This window comes from Poromitra crassiceps, assembly GCF_964638095.1.
Source record: "Poromitra crassiceps genome assembly, chromosome: 10".
In the NCBI taxonomy this organism is placed as follows: domain Eukaryota; kingdom Metazoa; phylum Chordata; class Actinopteri; order Beryciformes; family Melamphaidae; genus Poromitra; species Poromitra crassiceps.
Window position 1 is genome coordinate 19004638 of NC_139631.1, and position 19510 is coordinate 19024147.

The window sequence follows — 19510 nt, forward strand, 5'->3', positions numbered from 1 at the left end:
AGGGGGTGCTGGCTCTACTACATACCATCAATCAAAGCACACCATGAATAAGACCTCATTCCTTCTCTCTTTTTTCCCTCTCTTCCTTCCCTTTTCTTCAGTCCTCTAAGAATCAGATTGATAGAGCATTTTGTTTTTTGCCATTAGATATGAACATACTCTATGTTTCATCCTTGATACATTTACTGTAGAATCCATTCAGTGGTCACTAGCCAAAAGCCAACAGTGCTGTATGAGAGGCAACTTGTGAACAGAAGAATCAAGTCCTTCATTAAGGTTTTCCTTTTGTCAGTTTCAATAAATAAATACATAAATACATAAATAAACAAATAAACAAACAAACAAACAAATAAATAAATAAGACTAATTGCCTAATCCATTCACTGTGTTGATTTGGATTGTGAATTGAAGAATGAATGACCAAATAAATGACCTACCTGAAACATGGACTGCATTTCGGCCATTAGTTGAACATATCAGAGATAGTACTTTAAATCTGACATGACTAATTGAAACGAAAGTACCGTGCATCATCTCATTGTATGCTTTCTGCTTGAGTACAGGTCCACCCCAGGGGACACCGTTTTATATCTTTAATCTGTGATGTCCGATATATTCTGTCCAAAGCACCCCAGCTCAGAAAACATTTAAAGCCATAATCAGAGCTAGTAAGTGTGGCGCAAACTCAACAAGAGTGGCAATGATTTTATAGTACCCAAGGACCGAAACACGCCAGTTTTCTTCTTTCCCAGAGTGTGACTTTGAGTTAATAAACCAAACACAGGGGGAAGTCTGGTAGAAATTACACAACAAATTACACAGTAGAAATGAAAAACAGATAGTCTTCTCTCCTTAAGTCCATATTATTTTTCCCTTGTGTTTAATGACCAGTGTTTCAGAATTAGTCCATGAATTCAAATAGCCTTTGATGATCTAGAATTCAAAAATGACTCAACATATTTTGGAATAGACTGGCCTATATTTCCATTTGGTCTGCATTAGGCTACTGTTGGAGCCTGTTGTGTTTGCTGTTGGGTATTGACACGGGTATGGTTTCAGATTCACAGTCTGCTTGAACACCACATTCTCATGTATGTCTGCCGCCCATCGTTTGTGGTTTTTCCCAACTTTTACCTTGAACAAAATGCAAACATGTTGCTAATCGGCTCTTTTTTCACTCTTGAAAGTTGAACTAGAGTCAAAGCAAATCCTCTTTGAAGTCTCCCTAACGAAAAACAGACAGTGTTTTTACTCCGAATGGAGGAGCTACAATAGAATGATGGGAGGGAGAGCTGGGGGCAAGGGAAGGAGGCCTCCAGCTATAAAGCATGCTTACTTCATTGGTGAATGAGCGGGGCCTGGAGCTGGAGTGTGGTGGAAAACACTTCAGCTGTTGATACAGCCATCAAGTCGCAGTGTCAGCACTGTCTGTTTTTAAGTAAACACTTCCTGTGTGAGGCCTAGCCTGAAACCAGCATCAATCCCTCTCCAGGTTCCAGAAAACCAATGTTTTTGTTTTTTAAATATCAGAGTTATCAATAAGTTCCATTATGAAACATATTTGTGGACGATATACTTTGCTATGACAAACTGTACTGCTGTGATGTGACTAAGAAATGATCCGCTCTGGGGCCTTACATTTTCTAGTCAAGGCAACAAAAAGCATGAATGGCTACAGAATCCAAAGACAGCTGATGTTGAACTTTACTCTTCATGTTGGAGTTAGAGACTCTAGAGTTAGCTTGGAGGAAAAGACAGCTGATGTTGAACGTTACGATACGATACGATACGAAAACTTTATTGTCCACAGGTGGAAATTTGTCTTTGATTTCACCAAGACGTGTCTTACAAACTAGTTACTCTTCATGTTAGAGTTAGCTTGGAGGAAAAGACAGCTGATGTTGAACGTTACTCTTCATGTTAGAGTTAGAGACTCTAGAGTTAGCTTGGAGGAAAAGACAGCTGATGTTGAACATTACTCTTCACTTTAGAGTTATAGAGACTCTAGAGTTAGCTTGGAGGAACAGACAGCTGATGTTGAACATTACTCTTCACTTTAGAGTTATAGTAGTTATTTATTGAACAGAAATAACAAGCATACAAACGCATACAGTTCAACTCTGTCAATGGGACAGGCACAAGAAAGCTCAAGAGCTTGTTTCCATTGTGGTCCCATAGAGACTCTAGAGTTAGCTTGGAAGAAGCGCTTCCAAGGTAGACTAATAATGGGCTGTTCTGTAGAGTCTGTGATGCACCCTTCACCCAGTGCAGAAAAAACACAGCAGATAGGGTAATATCCTTGAATGAGGCCTCAAATAGAGATCAGTTACACTGTTTCTTCAAAAGCCCTCAGAACTCCAAATCAGAACAGTCTGCCAGCATCTGCTTTGAGCCCAAATGACAATTTACAAACGATTTCAATTTGGGTTGGGCCTTTCCCTATGCAAAGAGGAACAGCTTCCCTGCTGGGCAAAGCAAACCGCACTGTGGTCCCATTTGATAGTAATAGGAACCACATTGGGTCTGCGATGACTGCAATGTAGTGGTTTTGTCCCGAGGATACGTGCTCACATATTTCTTTTGCCTGTTGGTGGTCATGGAGGACTGGTGAATGTTCTGTGATGTTCTTGCTTGTCGATGTGAAGCATCAATGGAAGATTAGATGGACTCTAGATGTGTATCCATCCAGATGGGCAGATACACATGTTCAAATTCACACTAGTCTCTCAAGCCAGACTATCTCTTCCACAACCTTCGAATGCTCCATAGACAGTCTGTACTTCAGACCATTACAATTTGTCAAAAAAGAAAGGAAAAAAAAAGAAAACGCTTCAGCCCGGAAGGAAGTTCAATGGTATTCGACCAATCACAACACATGTAAATATAACCGAGGCATATGATTGGGGAAATGAGTGGATGTCTCGCCTTGAGTGGATGACGTCCTTTTTGACCAACTTTCCCGTCCATGAAGTACAGATGGGGAGGTGCCGGGAGCATTTGCAAATGCAAAAGAAATCTGTTTTAAGAGACTAACTTCACACAAAAAATTGAAAATTCAGACACATGACCTCATGTCCATTCAGTACATGCATCACGTGTATAAACACAAAGGTTCATTGTCATTCTCTCATATGCAAACACACAGATGTATAGTACATCCAACTATTACCATTTAAACAATTTTTTTTCTTTTCATTGAAAATCAGCGCATCTCTCCACTATCTTGCATGAGAGCAAACTAATTCTAATGGAAAGCACAGGCATGCATATGTTGTTGAATATATATTGCATGTTTGACTGTGCAAATATATCTACCGCTCTCCAAATAGCAAGCAGAGTCTTTCACACTGACACCACATACTGAAGAACAACGGCGATGAGTGCCGGTTATCAGGACCACTTTTTCATCAGCTGTCATCAAGTGGTATAACGCACACTGTGGAATGGCCCGTCTAGACCTGACGTCATGCCACTGTTCACACACACGCGCACACACACACACACACACACACACACACACACACACACTTAATAGATTCCTCTGTGTGTCCCCGGCAGTGCCCTTCCCACCTAATCCCCCTACCTGGCATCAGCGAGTAGGAAATGCACGCCAGACTTTCACGATGCAGCTGGGAAATCGCCGGATGCAAAATTCTCAATGTCACGCACATCAACACACAGCTTGCAGAAAATACTAAGATGTCAGGCTTTACAGTGCTGCTGCTGAATTGTGTTTAAATATCAGAGTGGAAGCATTTATCAAAACACGGGATTTGATGTTTGCAAATTAGTCCTTTGTGCCACAATCCAATTTAAACATTTTGATCTTAATTTGCATAAAAAATGAATGAAAAGCTTATCCCTTCATGTCGACTGTCTAAAGATGCTAATGAATGAACCTGTTTAATTCCTGAATTGATGTTGAAATAACTGCTAAGTACGATGTAAGTGTTACAGTGTGCCAGTCTTGACAGAGCCATGGGGGAGCACAACATGGAGCTATACTGAACTGGTGTTGAGATGCACTCAAGAGCGCTGAGAATGACAGGGAAGACAAGTGCGATCAGATAACCACTGTCTGAGGCTGTGTGTGCGCTCCATCAAGGCCAGACAATGTGTTCAGATCAATGAGCAAAGAGAGCTTGACAGAAGACTCGGAGAGGGAGACAGATACCAGAAAGAATAGGACAACCCAGGGGGAACAGTCAGTGAAGAGAAAGAAGAAAAATCTCTGGGAAAATCATAGCCGACCCACCCAGGTCATAAACGCTTTAACGCTCTTCCCCTTGGCAGAAGACTGATGTCTGGCAGCACCAGAACCTCTTGTCACACAGGGACAGTTTCTTCCCAACTGCCATCCGCCTCTTCAACAAGACCCGGCTGACACCGCCCACAAATCAGGACTTTATCCCCCACCCCACCACCAGAGCACAACCGGCAGTAACGGGTCGGGGGTCCCCCCCCAACCCCCCCCCCCCCCCCCCCCCACCCCATCATATGTCACTTGAAAGGACTTTAGATTTTGCCCTTCATAAATGTGTGATTGCTTTTCACCACCTCGGTCAGGCTCACTCTGCGTCATACGTCAGGCTTTCCTGCACATAAGCTGCTTTGTGCCTCTGCTGCCTCTTATGACAATCTGGCCGACAGTAGTGCGCTCAAAGGAGGCAGAGGTACAAATGCATTAGGAGAGTTAGCCACTACTGTACAACAAGGGGAAGAAATCAGACCGGGCTCGGGCTATTGGGAGGGAGGATTTAACGTGGCTAGACCCACTCGAGTTGCTCTATACCAAAATGAGCACCGCAGATGAAACACACATAGATCATTCAAAAATGTCTGCGCATTCTTCCTAAACTCTGGCACACAGATCTGCTTTGCATTTCTTCCAAGGAGAATAGCCCAATAGAGCACCGCAGGAATGAGTCCGGAACTATACTTCCGGGTTCGTCAGGGGGAAAAGTGATGGGGTTTTAGAATGGGGATTTCACTTGAATGCATAAAATAAGGTCTGTGGTTAACAAAAGTTTATGGGAGCGGTAATTTGGGTTCAGCAGGATAATCTTCACAAACGTGAATAACGTTGATGACTTTTGGAACATAAATGTGTTTGTTTTTTTTCAAATGCGTTTTTTAGAAAACGGTTCAAAAGGCATCAAAGTGATTAACATTTGTGAAGATTATCCTGCTGAACGCAAATTCACACTCCCATAAACTTTTGTTAACCACAAACCTTATTTGATCCATTCAAGTGAAACCCCCATTCTAAAACCCCATAGACTTTTCCACTGACGAACCAAAATGGCGGCGATTTCTGGTTAAGCCTATAAAAATACGTCATCCCTGTGGTACTCTATAACATTCAATGGACTTTCCAATGGGAGAAGGAGGAAATAAATGGAAAGCGCAACACTTTTCACATGCTTCTCAACACACACACGAGAACAAGCCACAAATATGCAGTATTATAGTGAAAACAAAGTTTCGGGAATATTGATGTCTGTGCGTCACGCCTTGCATCATTTTCTGTGTCGCTGATACAGTACCAACCCCCCCCTTCCCCATCACACTAATCTAGGTGTGTTAGCTTGTTTTAAATCTGTAGGGAAAGGAGATTGGAAAGAGAATATAGACTGTCAGTTAAAGTGGTGAGTGGATTACAACTAGTGCAGAGGGGCTGCTTTAATCAGAAGAAGGTGTGGAAGGTTCACTATGAAAACTGACCAGTGGAACACTGAGCAAGTGTAGCACCTCTCCAACCTCCAGACTGTAGAGGGCAGTACCATGCCTTCCTTCAGCCAAACAACAGGGTCGCACGTTGAAGACTCGATTTCACCTCACTCAGACAGAAACCCAAATCTGATACTGCGCTCCAAATAAAGTGGTAGTCTGTACAGGCATCAGTCACAACATCATGTGCCTGTTTTTACCCTCAGCCACCCATCCAGAACGGATGGAACATAAATCACTCAAATTATTTGGCTCTGTGTATTTACAAGAAGGAGAGCAGGGGAGTGAAGGGAAGACAGGGGAGTGAGGGGGGAGACAGGGGAGTGAGGGGGAAGACAGGGGAGTGAGGGGGGAGACGGGGGAGTGAGGGGGAAGACGGGGGAGTGAGGGGGAAGACGGGGGAGTGAGGGGGAAGACAGGGGAGTGAGGGGGAAGACGGGGGAGTGAGGATGAAGATGGGGGAGTGAGGGGGAAGACGGGGGAGTGAGGATGAAGATGGGGGAGTGAGGGTGAAGACGGGGGAGTGAGGATGAAGACGGGGGAGTGAGGGGGAAGACGGGGGAGTGAGGGGGAAGACGGGGGAGTGAGGGGGAAGACGGGGGAGTGAGGGGGAAGACGGGGGAGTGAGGGGGAAGACGGGGGAGTGAGGGGAGTGAGGGGGAAGACGGGGGAGTGAGGGGGAAGACGGGGGAGTGAGGGGAGTGAGGGGGAAGACGGGGGAGTGAGGGGGAAGACGGGGGAGTGAGGGGAGTGAGGGGGAAGACGGGGGAGTGAGGATGAAGACGGGGGAGTGAGGGGGAAGACAGAGAGAAGAGAACAGATTTCATCATCCTTTGCCTAACTCCACTAAATCAAACGTGTCATCTCTGGGACCAGTGTTTTCCCAACCATAATAATAACCACTATGACCCAATCCAGAAATCCCTCTTTTGAAACCTCCCAATGTGCTCTGTCCAAATTTGGTAGCACCCTCGTTGGTGGTCTCCTGGTGCCTCTTTGTGTGTGTGTGTGTGTGTGTGTGTGTGTGTGTGTGTGTGTGTGTGTGTGTGTGTGTGTGTGTGTGTGTTTCATCTTTTGGGAGGCTATGTTGGACAACTTCAAAACATGCACTGCACCTGTCATGTGCCTAGCGTGCACAAAACGACATAAATTACTTCAACTCTTAACAAAATGGTAAGTGTGAGTGTGGGACTGAGTTGCTGGTAAGAGGGGGAAAGCATTGATTTCTCTCTCTCCGAACACTTTCCCTAAAGCCTCCTTTCACCGTAGCTGTTTATCTGCCTCATCAGTGCTTATTAAATGGCTTCCTCAAGTGTCGCTCATTTCCACGAATACGCCTTCTGCGAGACCGGTGTGCGGATTCTTCGAAAAACACTACTAGATCTGACGTCTGTGCACAAACGTCATTCTGTGACGGAAAGGTGTGATGCTACAGGAAGTCAAAACAAACATGCTTGACGTGTATCCTTGGCAGAGAGAGTTATTTGTGTAAGCAGTGAGTGAGAGCAGAGACTAGATACGCATCAGTACATGTTTTAGCATGCAAAAGCAAAAGCAGAACACAGAGTGCCAATTTCTTTATAGGGCAAAACCAATTTAGACCTGTGAAACTGTCGCCACCATCAATGACGCGTGTATTATGTAAGACAATGTACAGTAATATTGGATAGTTGTACAGTATCGAGATACTGTATGCTGGTCTCCAAGCAAACTTGGAAAAAGTATACATTGTGACAATTCTTTGGGCACAAATCCATGAGTATGAAAACTTAATCTACAAATAACACATGAATATCTAGTCTTAATCTAAACATAGCCTATTATTAACTACTATTGCATGTTAATAATTATAGACACATAATTATAGAAACATGAAAGTAATGTGAAAGTAATTTTATTAAGCTTGTAACTTGTATAAGTATGTAATGTATAGGGGTGCCACTTGAGTGTAGTCCAATAGAAAGGATGGACAATTTATGGAAATAGCTGTCGTCATACTTCCGGGGACCTGGGTCACATTTATGTTTGTTTGCAAACCAAAACAAGTGATATTTCACCAGACAGGCTCAGTAAAACAGAGGCGCAGCTGTGGTCTCTTCCTTGTGGGAGTCATGTGGGCTAAACAGGAGATGCTTCACATGGGAGTTTTGAAAGCTTTACATTGTACAGGGTATAGACTGTATGGTTCTTACCTCCAAGTTCCTTTACATTCAAAACAGCATTTGGAAATGGCACTGCTTTGATGCTGAAACCTGAAAGGGGGGAAATGAAAAGACAACATTGTTAAGGCCAAATCAAATACTGTAAGTTCAAAGTGTGTGGGGCAGTGTACCCACTACCCAGGAATCATGGGTATCATCAATCATGGGTTGAGGCGGGCTGTAGCATTGGCCAATCCTGGCATGTTCTGCCCCTAAATCCAGTGGGATTCAGAGTGGGATCCACAGAGAACCGAGGAACTGGATGCCTCCGCGTGTAGTGCTGTTTGAAAGCCGAGGCAAATGTGCCGCCTGCCGAGGGGCTGGGGTAAGACCCATGGATGTTAATGTTATTCCTGGAATGCGAGTTTAACGAGCCAGTTACATGTATTTGCATTCTACAATAAATTAAGACATTACCCTTTGTTTTATTTTGTATGTCACATACAAGTTATTAGTTAGTTCATGGGCAAAAAATTCTGCCAGGTTACAGAAACTAGGCGACCATTTTCGCCTTCATTTCGAGGAGAAAAATCTCCTCGATATGAAGATTGATTGACAGCTGCCATGTCCTGAGATGACTGGTTGAAATGGGGTACAAATTTGATAGTACTAGGTGACGTCACCATACTGTAGATTACAGTTATGAATGAAATCCTGAAAAATTAACTTTTGATGTGAAAAAGAGTGAAAAACTAAAGAAATTTGATTTTTGTGATTTTTCTTTCTGCATACATTATTAAATAGGTGCACTGAATACCCAGGTATGTGAACTAAAAAAAATAATGTTTGCGTTCAGCTCGTCTTTAACAGCAGTAGAGCCAAAATGATAACAGCTTTGATGTAAAAGCCTGTATCACTGCTGGCTGGTGCCAATCATTCTGGGATACGTGGGCCACGGAGGACACAACAGTGGCATCCTGCAGATTTGGGAAAAGGAGGTCGCATTTCTCTGCTGCATTTCTCGGAGCCGTGGAAATGGGACAGCTTTGGTCGCGCCGCGGTGACACATTTGGTCTTCAAACTTGGCCTTGGTGGCTGCTGGAATGAGACACAAGTAGGAAGTGCTACCATGTATTATGTGGCTTGTTTCAGCGATTGCACAGGGCTACAATGTTCAAACAACACCAAATGATCTTGGATGGGAATCCCTTGCCTGCTAACATTCACACACAGCAGGAGATTTGGAAGAGACAATTGATTATGATTGTCCGACATCTGACAAAACCGCTATCTGCCAAGATCTGGTGTTTCAGCGTATTATTACAAAAGCGCAAACTCATAAAGTCCCCCAGCAAGAGGTGGATGAACCACAGGAGATGTCCCCCCTCCTTGCTCTTAATGTTCTGCCCTCTGTAGATGTTGGCAGATGGAGACAGTGCTGACAGCTAAAACTCATTTCAGAGGAGCTCACCGACATAACTCTCTACTAAGGTAAGTAATCGACATAGTTTATCTATTAAGGCTCTCACTCAGCAGCAGTCGAAGACAGGTGTTCACTCCCTTACACCACCCCCCGCCCCCAGAGACATATATGCTAAGAGTAATTGGCAGCACATTTGGGAATTTCTTTATATATATAGCTTCCACTGGTTAAAGTGCCCAATGACTAAATGTAAAATTTAACTTCTGCAAAAGCTCAAGTTTGACTTTTGGCAAAGCCAGGGGAGGGAAGAGTTATGTCTATGTCTCTGAGGGACTGCATTGCGTATGTGGAAAGCAGAGTGTTGACTACCAGGAGAATGATGTTCTAACCCTGAGGCCTGCTCTTCTGGACACACTTAATACGAGCCTCCCACGTGAATAGGAGGAAGAAACAGAGTCTTTGGCTGGCAAGAGCATCAACGACTCTGGAAGACATGCTGGACATGCTTTCCAACTGAACGCTGGAATACCTGGGTAGCATTATCTATCTGTGATATTAGTCAATGGGTGAGGTTAGATCGTGGAGGAAAATAGAGTATGTTCTTGGTACAGCTGTAAAGGGAGGTCATTTCCCTGTTAATTTTCAAAAACATCCCTTGGTAATTTACAATTTGGAGAATTTACGGGAATTTTCAAATAGATGCAAAAAAGAAAAAAAAATCAAGTGTGCTTCTCCACAACTGTTTCTACAACCCTCACTTAGTAGGCCTGACAACCAAATGCTGAGCAGCAGCCTGACATTTCTCTCTCTAGTCTCTAGTAGTTGCATTTTGTATTGAGGGGAAATCGGCATTCTTGTCTGAGGTCTTGAGGCTTTTCACTGATTTGCAGGATAAGATGAGTGCCACACTGCCGTCATCATCACTACTGCTCAAAGCAGAGGAGAAGGCAGTGATTGATTTCATTCAGAAATGTCTTGACTTTTGCATCCAACCATTTAATGCAGCTGTCTATATGCCAGAGCCACAGCATGCTGGGAAAACTAGTGAAGAGAGAATCTCAGCCTATAGCAGCCTGGGGTTGTCTGCCAGGCTGGAACGACGACACCAAGGTACGCAAAAGACTCAAATGCAAGGAGGGCGTCGACGTTGGTGTCAATTTGCTCCAAGCCGCCTCCGACCTTCAACTGTTTGAGAAAGTGAAGATCATTTCCATACAATTAAGTGACTCAGAAGATGTACCTCATCAGGATGCATCCTCATCAGAAGACTGTAGTGTTGTGGCCTAGACCACCTAAAGTGAGACCGAGTCAAGACCAAGACAGAGGGGAGGGGGGACCGAGACCAAGACCAAGACCGAGGGGAGGGGGGACCGAGACCAAGACCAAGACCGAGGGGAGGGGGGACCGAGACCAAGACCAAGACCGAGGGGAGGGGGGACCGAGACCAAGACCAAGACCGAGGGGAGGGGGGACCGAGACCAAGACCAAGACCGAGGGGAGGGGGGACCGAGACCAAGCCCGAGACTAGACCAATGCTAGACCGTTTTCAAGACCATGACTCTAATGAAGACTTAATCTTTATACCATTGCTCTGCTAACAATGAAAGAAATCATTATTTAAGAATTTTAGTAATATATAAATGCCTGTACAGTATAGAGCTGAACAGTCACGTGACATTTTTTGCCCCGGAAGTGAGTTCCCCATTCATTTTCTCCATAGACATTTTGGAAAATCCTTATATAACGAGCATAAAACATTGCAGTTGGAGCAAAAACAAAAAATAAAGATGGAGAAGGGTGGGGGGAATCGAAAATTCGATCCTTTCTCCCCCCCCCATTGATTGATTTCTATGCTATGTGTCCTCACCTGTGGTAGGAACATTGATTTCCATGCTATGTGTCCTCACCTGTGGTAGGAACGATGCCGTCGTTGCCCTCACTACAAAGGCGTGAGAGCAGGCTGGTCTTTCCAGAGCCTGTCAAGCCGATGCACACCACATCATACTCTGGTCTCGGTGGCGGAGGTCCTTTACAGCACAGTGCCCGGAAACACTGAAACAAAAACAATGTATATGCATTGGAAAAAGACTAAATACTGTGTATCAGGGGACGGTGTAGTGATTACAGTAGGGGCACGTTCACACAAAGCATGTTTGGACTGGTTCAATCAACATTTCCTCTTTTAGTCTGGTTCATTTGGCCAGGTGAAAACAATGCCATTCGAACTTGGGCTGCGTACCAAATAACTGCATCGAGACTGCCTGAAAACGCAGGTCTTTGTCCTCGTCCAAAGTAGACTGTGGCACAGTGATTAGAAGTGAAAACCTAAACGTACCAACTACAGGAAATGACCCTAAACCTGTGGTTTTATGACTATGTAGTCCGTTGTCCCATACCGTTTTAAGGGTAGAAGGAGATGGATGTTGACATCTGATAGCCAGCAGTTATTCATGCATGGAAAGCCCACCCAACAGAATGAACCACAGCCTGGATCCCTCATGTCTTCTTACCTAATATGAAGGCCAGTCAGAGATGGTCAATTACAACAAAGAGCACAGTCAAGTCCATAAAGTTACAGGAACTGGATTCAGATTTATGTTGACTCCCCCAATCCCCCCAGCCGCCAAATCTTTCATCTCGGGGGATGACAGATACCAAAGCTCTGTCCAATAAACAAGCTACTTGTGCGTCCGTGTGACTTTTGTTTACAGGTTGTATTTGGGCAGTGTGAACCTAAATGAACCAAATACAAAAATGCTACAAAGTAAACTTTCTGGTTCAGAGGAAAGAAGACAAACTGTAGGTGTGATCAGTGATCACACCATACGACTCCTGCTTCTGGAACCACAACTAGTTGTGCTCTCCTTAAATTGAATATAGTAGTAAGAATATGTTCCAGTATTTCCCCCCTTCTTAATGAAAACTCTCATGGATCTTCCAACTGTCTCTGTAAAGTGGATCAGGCAATCCCACGCTCTTTAAAAAAAAGGATCGGGTGGGTCTATGAAATACTTTCCCAGATTGTCAGTGCATCGCAAGAGGAACAAATCGTTTTACCGGGGACTACAAAAGGTAAATGAGCAAAGATGAAGATTGAAACCACAAAAGTTTGATTGACTGAGTGTCGATTATTATGCAACCATGTCAATCTCATGCCAAGGCTCCATGTCATACTGCGTGAAAGTCTATGTAAAACGAGACTGTGAAAGACAGTGAGAAAAGTCTGTACTGCCGTGCATCTGTATGTGCTGGACTGCCTGAGTGTGAGTGTGTGTGTGTGTGTGTGTGTGTGTGTGTGTGTGTGTGTGTGTGTGTGTGTGTGTGTGCGTGCATGCGTGTGTGTGTGTGTGTGTGTGTGTGTGTGTGTGTGTGTGTGTGTGTGTGTGTGTGTGTGTGTGTGCGACTGTGCGTGCATCAGAGTGCGGGTGCAACATGTTTTGGTCTGCTGTGTGCCTGTGTGTGTGGACCCTGTCTGATTGGGCCCTCATGGCGGCCACAGGCAGACCTGTCACTCCATGAATCACGGCCTGGGTCTGAGGGCTCTGCTGTGAGACATTAAGGGGCAAATGCGGTGTGAACCGTGAATGAGATCTTTAAACTTGTGTGGAGAGATCAGTATCCAGAAGTCAAAAGAGATCTATTTTATTAGCAAGACGGGGAGCAGTCTGGACAAGGCATCTCTCTCTCTCTCTATCTATCTATCTATCTATCTATCTATCTATCTATCTATCTATCTATCTATCTCATTTCAGGTGGAAGGACATCAAAACTAGCTTGCTTGCTAGTGCTGCTGTTATCACGGGTCAACTGTGCTCACCACAGCGCTGTTTAATCAGAGCCTGATAGGAAGGAAACCACACATGCACAAGTGTAAATGAAGTGCAGATCTGTGAGCACATTCTCCAGGTGTGCTTGAGCATGCCGCTGAAGAAAAGCATACCTTAGTGGGGAGAAGCAGATGTAAACAAATGAGAGAGCAAACAAACAGATGATTTTCTAATCCACTGTCACGTATCCTTGGCATGTGAAGACTTGGGTTCAGAAGGAGAGCTGAAATTCCTGCACCTATACCTTCCAGTTCAGGATCCAATAAATTTCACATCGTAAAATTAAGATTTTAATTTCAGCTCATTTCCTGTCTTGACTTGAATGAGGCAATTTGAGGAGGCCTATTTCCCTCAGCATGGTTGCTATTATTATGGTCTGCTAAGCACCGCTTCTGCCAGATGGAGGGAGAACGGGAGAAGCCGGCGCAGAGCATTTCGGCCTCAAGTCTCATGTAGGCCCCCAGACATCGGTGACCACCAGGGTCACTTTTCAGAGCCGTGCCAAAACAGAGCTGCCGTTTGATGGAGACGTGGGGAATCTGCTTCAGCAGAACCAGACGTCGGCTGAGCAACCTGACCCCCCCGACTCTTTGGTGAACCCGCCAGTCTGCTCAAACAGGAAACATTCTGCTCCCCAGAAAAACGGTAAGATCAGAAACACACGCGTGTCAGATGGGGGAACACATGTAAAAGCTTGGTTTGATGGTTTGATGAGGTCATTCTCTTCTCTCTCTCTCCCCTTGCCGCCTCTGCCCCCCCTGAAGCCCCATGTAAAGATTTGTGTACTGGTTGAAATGTGCCCTTCAGCTGTCAATGCTCCAAAGGGTCAGGAATTGCTGACCAATTAATCCCCCGGAGAGAAGGAGGGGTTGGGGTGAGGCGTGATGGAAGGCTGCTAGGTAGTTGTCAAGGGTTAGACGACCGCACCTTACATACCTTACATATGTACCCCCTTACTTTCATCATTACCGTGCCAACTTGTCAACATAGGAGGGCGCGTGCTCCTCAGATTATCTTCCCGGTTAGCATTAGGTCGCACAAGCGGCGCTGTGTGGGACTCGAGCCAGAGGTGCCGGCGTTCCCATGAGCAGGCGAGGCGGGGATAACTCCCAGCACGTACAGTGCACAGTGCACATCTCACAACAGTTACCAAAGGAGCATCCAGGCCCTGACCCCGGGGTCCCTAGGCACACAGGGGCCCCTGTGAGAGAGAGGGGAGGGAGCTCCCACCTCTGGCCCTCTTTGACAGGGCAAGATTGACGAGGAGAGCTTGGTCAAAAGGATCACAGGAGAAAAATAAATATGTCCAAAGGCCTTTGCTTACCTCGAGTGCTGCCCCTCCCCTGTCAGCCACACTTTTAAGAAGCCAAGTGAGCTGTATCACTGAGCCTCACAACTCAAATGGAACTGTCCTATGATGACTACCACCATTAACGTCCAGGGCTGGACAGTAGGGATGTCCCCAAAGAAATCGATTCATGTAAGAATCATGATTCTTATTTTTTCCACGAATCTGATTCGATTCACAACTTCCAAAAATAATATTTTTTCTTGAAGTCACTGAGAACTGAGAAATACTAAGACGTTTTTGTGTGTACTGTGTTTGCATTATTACAGTTGATACAACTTTTTCCAAATAAAAAAGATATATATTCTTATACGCTCTATTCTGCTTTTGTGCCATAATTTGCTACACCTCCTTTAGCACACAGCGGACTGGAGTAGATCCTGAAATCCCCCCCTGTGTCCTGAATCGAGAATCGATTTTGAATCTGGAATTGTTTTGAATCGAAAATCCATTTTGAATCTAATCGTGACGCCAGGAATCAGAATCGAATCGTGAGATACCCCAAAATTCACACCCCTACTGGGCAGACTTCTACATTGGCACAGATAACAGTTGCTGTTTGAGTTAATGACAGTAGAGTCATACAACGTGGAAATCACAGGAGGTTTTAGAATATACTCATGTATTATTACTTATAATATTGTGTGCCTACAGGCTTTTCATCTTTACTTGCTTTGTTTATTGAGGCTACTACTAAACCACTATGCGGATATGCAATAAGAAGAGGGCAATGTTTAAGTAAAACTAATAAAACGATGCAGCATTTTCCCAAACCCTCTCCATAAAAGTCCACCAATTCCACCACTTAATTGATTGACTGCCTCTTATAGGATTGGACATGTTTTAATTGTGCTCCCCTGAAAAACCTGCTCAGACATTACCTCACTGTTGTTATGAAAGCTGATTAACTAGGTTTTATGTAAATGAGAAAGACTGCTGCTGAATATAAATATCACCCAAGACATGGCCAGGCTGCATTTTCAGATGAAATGTCTCCTTAAAAGGTGCATGACAGAAAGGAGGGGGAAAAAACACTTTCCAAACTTCAATTTGAAAAAGATGTCAAGACCTTAAATGGGTGATATACTGTAAGTAGCCCTCTTGGAAGTGATCCAGGCCTAGCAGACATACGTTTAATAGTGCTGGTGCCTCAGAAGCTGTGCAGGACTAGATGGCTGGACAGAGGTTGAACATAATAGTTGTCCACTCTGATCAACTAAAGTATATGTACCACATACTGCCCAACCAACACCAGCATGGAGCCAGCTAACCTTAACTGACCATCTATTGACTTAGAAACAGGAGAGATTGCATAACATTTCACTCGGACCAAACCGTAAAAAAAATGCAGGTTTAAAGAAAATATTTTTTCGATGTTGTTTTTTTTTGTTTTGGTTTGAGTTAAATAAATGTTCTATGGTGTCTCCCAATTCTAAATATAGCTGAACCGTTTGGTTTGACCAAGTAAAACTATTCTTATAAGCATTTTACGAAATGTCTATGGGAAAATAAATTGCGGAAGAAAATCTGTGGTACAGTGCTGAAGCAGGAAGTGACGTTCACTTTGCCTTTCTATAGCCACAGACATTCTGACAAGTGGAGAACAATCAAGGTCAAGGGTCTAGCTCTCAGTTGGAAATACTGCAGCGAGGCAGTTCTGTCATAACCCATCACCCTGCTCATTCACCTGACGTGCTCGTCAATATGAGCCAGCCTCTTTTTAGAAAAGCACCTTTTTATTTTTAGAGGTAATAAATGTGGGTTAGAGGGAAGCCGCTGCCACCACAGCCTGAGCTCACCAGTTCATGTTTCACTCTCGTACTCTCCGGCTACCATCGAGACACCACACCGCAGCACAGGGGAAGGGGCAGTAGGCATGATGCCATCTTCCAAATTGAGACACCCCAACAAGCTTTCAGTTACTATGGATGGGTTTTCTCTGCGGGTCAGTTGTGAAATAACTACTGGAGGAGGAGGGTCGTCACAGGATAAAAGCACATGGTCGAAAAGTATTTTGATTTCACTGCCTAACCTGTAACAGATCTTCAGAGGTACCAAGAGTGATGCGTCTGTTTCTCATTTTGAGTTTCTGCTTAAGCATAGCCTATATAGAAGTGCTAAGGATAAATCAAATGAGTACAGATGCTGTTCAGTCCCACAGCACCTAGCTAGGTGTGTAGTTTAATTTAGAACCATCGTGGAATCATCACAACAACCACACCACCACAGTATTGTCAAGAATAGATACTGCTTCACTCCCGTATGTTTTGGCACAATGTTTTGTTAGCATTGCCCAAACTGAATAAACTTGATCAAATGCACACCTGTTACACACATTACTGTAACACCAGGCAAACGAGTAGTATAGTAGTAGTATAACTCAATAAATACAATGTGAGAGAGTGTTGTTTGAGGTTACCTCAGAACAAACTATGAAGAGAAACTCAACCGCTGACAGGCAGCACTGACACTGACAGGCAGTGAGGAGGTAAGCCATTCATGCATCATTGTAACCAGGGATGGGATTGGTCATCACTGTGCACCAATTAGTCCAACTCGAATCAGCAGCACTGCCAACTGAACTCAATCACATAAATCGTGAGTGACTGGCAGCAGGCATTGTGGTACTTGAACAAAAAATGTGAGATTGTGTGAAAATTCACAACTAATCAGTCAATCATTGATAATAAACTTAACTTACCAAAAACTAAAACATAATCATTTTCTGTATGTAGCGCAAATCACCTGACCTGACAAATGACCTGATGCCCACATCTTGCACTGTTGCAAAAAAGCTGTTGAGATGCAGATGTGGCTGAGCAGCAGTGCCGTTTGGAAAGCAGTGGTGTTGCCTGCAACACTGGCTGCTGACAGTTAGCCCAATTCATAAACATAGCTCGTCTAGCATCTATAGCTCATCTTTCACTATAGTACACGCAAGCACACAAAACCTGCACACGTGCAATCAAAGAGGGCGCAAGGGGTCGTGTCCTTGCTCAGACCCTGTGGCGAGGAAAACCTCCCCCTGAAAGGTAGGTTACCTAACTGATATGCTTGAAAGGTAGGTTACCTAAACTGATATGCTTGAAAGGTAGGTTACCTAACTGATATGCTTGAACCCTTTGCTCTCGGCCCAGTGATGGTGCTGATGAGTGTAATACTGGCTGTTAAAAACTCTGGGATCACATTTACCTCCAAGCATCAGCAACAGTTAGGCACACCAAAAGGCAAACCATGACTTCCTGCTTGGCTGCAGATTTACACTTGAGTTCCAGACGAGAGTGGAGCTAGCAAAGAAAAGCAGAGAGGCGGAGGAGGAGGAGGAAAGGGAAAGGACATCCAAGACACCGGCCTACGGGAATGACAGACAGACAGACAGACAGAGGGACAGACAGACAGAGGGATAGACAGACAGACAGAGGGACAGACAGACAGACAGACAGACAGAGGGACAGACAGAGGGACATACAGATGGAGGGACAGACAGACAGAGGGAGGGACAGACAGACAGACAGACAGAGGGACGGGCAGCAGGGCGTTTTTATTTTTCCAGACCAAGTGTCGGGACAACACTTGTGTGCAGGGCTCACTCCTGACCTTTGGAAATGACAGTCCTTTATATGGGCGTCCCGACGGAGGACCGGCGCTAACAGATATGTGTGTAATACACACCGGCCACAGTCATAACACAGGCCTGCAAAAGCGGGGTGAGGGTGGGGGGGATGGGGGGGGGTGAGGAGGGCAGGCTGGAAGGCAGTCAGTCAGGGGATGGATGGAAGGGTGAGAGGGGGTGGTGGAGGGGGGTGGAGGGGGGGGGGCTGGGGGTTTGGGTGTGTGGGCACAGGGGGGATGGAGGGGGCACATTCATTCATCCTCATTCATCTTCTCCCCCCTTCAGTTGTTGTTGTTATTTGCCGCTTTGAAGCTGGATGGGGGGTGCACGGTGGGATGGGGGGTGCACGGTGGGATGGGGGGTGCACGGTGGGATGGGGGGTGCACGGTGGGACACAGTGCGCTTCAGTACAGTGAGAGGGCAGGGGGGGGGGGGGGGGCACTGCATGCCATTCTCGTTAAGGGGTGAGAGAGACATGCTAGACACACAAGGCTGTTCACTGGACTCTCCCCATGCTTAGTTGTTGCCGCACCAACCACAGACCACTGTAGGCCTGGGTCGCTCCGCCTGGGTCTCTCCACCCCACCTCACCCTCCCCTCTCCACCACCCTTTATTCTGCGCTGTAACATAACACACGTTTCAGACTGAGATGTTTGGTTGCTCCAGTCTTCCTGCTGTTTTGATAACATCCCCCGACCACGACCATTCACCTCACACGGGCCGGCGGTACGGTTTCCTCCCCGAGGGAGCGGGCGAGATGATACCGGAGGCACGAGAAGAAACCCTGCCTGTCACGACACGCCGTGACTGACTGGCTTCTTAAAACCTTAATTGCGAGATAAAGCAAACAAAATGCGGATTTGGCAGTGAACGCCGTGACACGCTTTCAACTGTGGCCGCGGGCGATGAAACACAAGATTTACTGCACTTCCAAAGATGATGGCCAACTAAGGACACTAAACAGGTGCCATTCATTACCCCTGCATCAGAAATAGATCCCTGTACAAACACACACACACACCTACACACAAACACGCACACCTACACACAAAAACGCACACCTACACACAAATGCATGCATGCAGAGAGCGTAGATTGGAATATGTCTCGACGATTCACATCTACAGTAGCTGTGTGGAATGTTTTTGATGCAGTGGATGGTGAAGATGCCTACTGTTGACTTCAACAGTTTAAAACACAGCATTACAGAGACCTACTGGGCTGAGATGACAGACATACAGACATGAGATGACCCCATCTGCACCGGCTAAAACACCCCGTCTGGTGAAGCAGACCGTGTCTTACTTAAGTCGACAAACAAGCCACAACCCATTGTGCCTGTGTATGTGTCTGTGTGTATGTGTGTATCTGTCTATGTGTGTTGTGTCTATGTGTGTTGTGTGTATGTGTGTTGTGTGTATGTGTGT

General features: G+C 45.2%; 1 protein-coding gene across 2 annotated transcripts in view; it reads right to left on the reverse strand.

Annotated features, from left to right (window-relative positions):
- The window catches only part of arl15a (ADP-ribosylation factor-like 15a), a 157360-nt gene that overhangs the window by 88421 nt on the left and 49429 nt on the right, over positions 1–19510 (reverse strand). For both annotated transcript variants that reach the window (XM_083644623.1, XM_083644624.1), the window contains exons 2-3: positions 11202–11346; positions 7923–7982 (exon numbers count right to left, since the gene is read on the reverse strand). In XM_083644623.1, coding sequence (XP_083500749.1) covers positions 7923–7982; positions 11202–11346 — 205 coding nt within the window. The remainder of the gene's footprint in view (positions 1–7922; positions 7983–11201; positions 11347–19510) is intronic.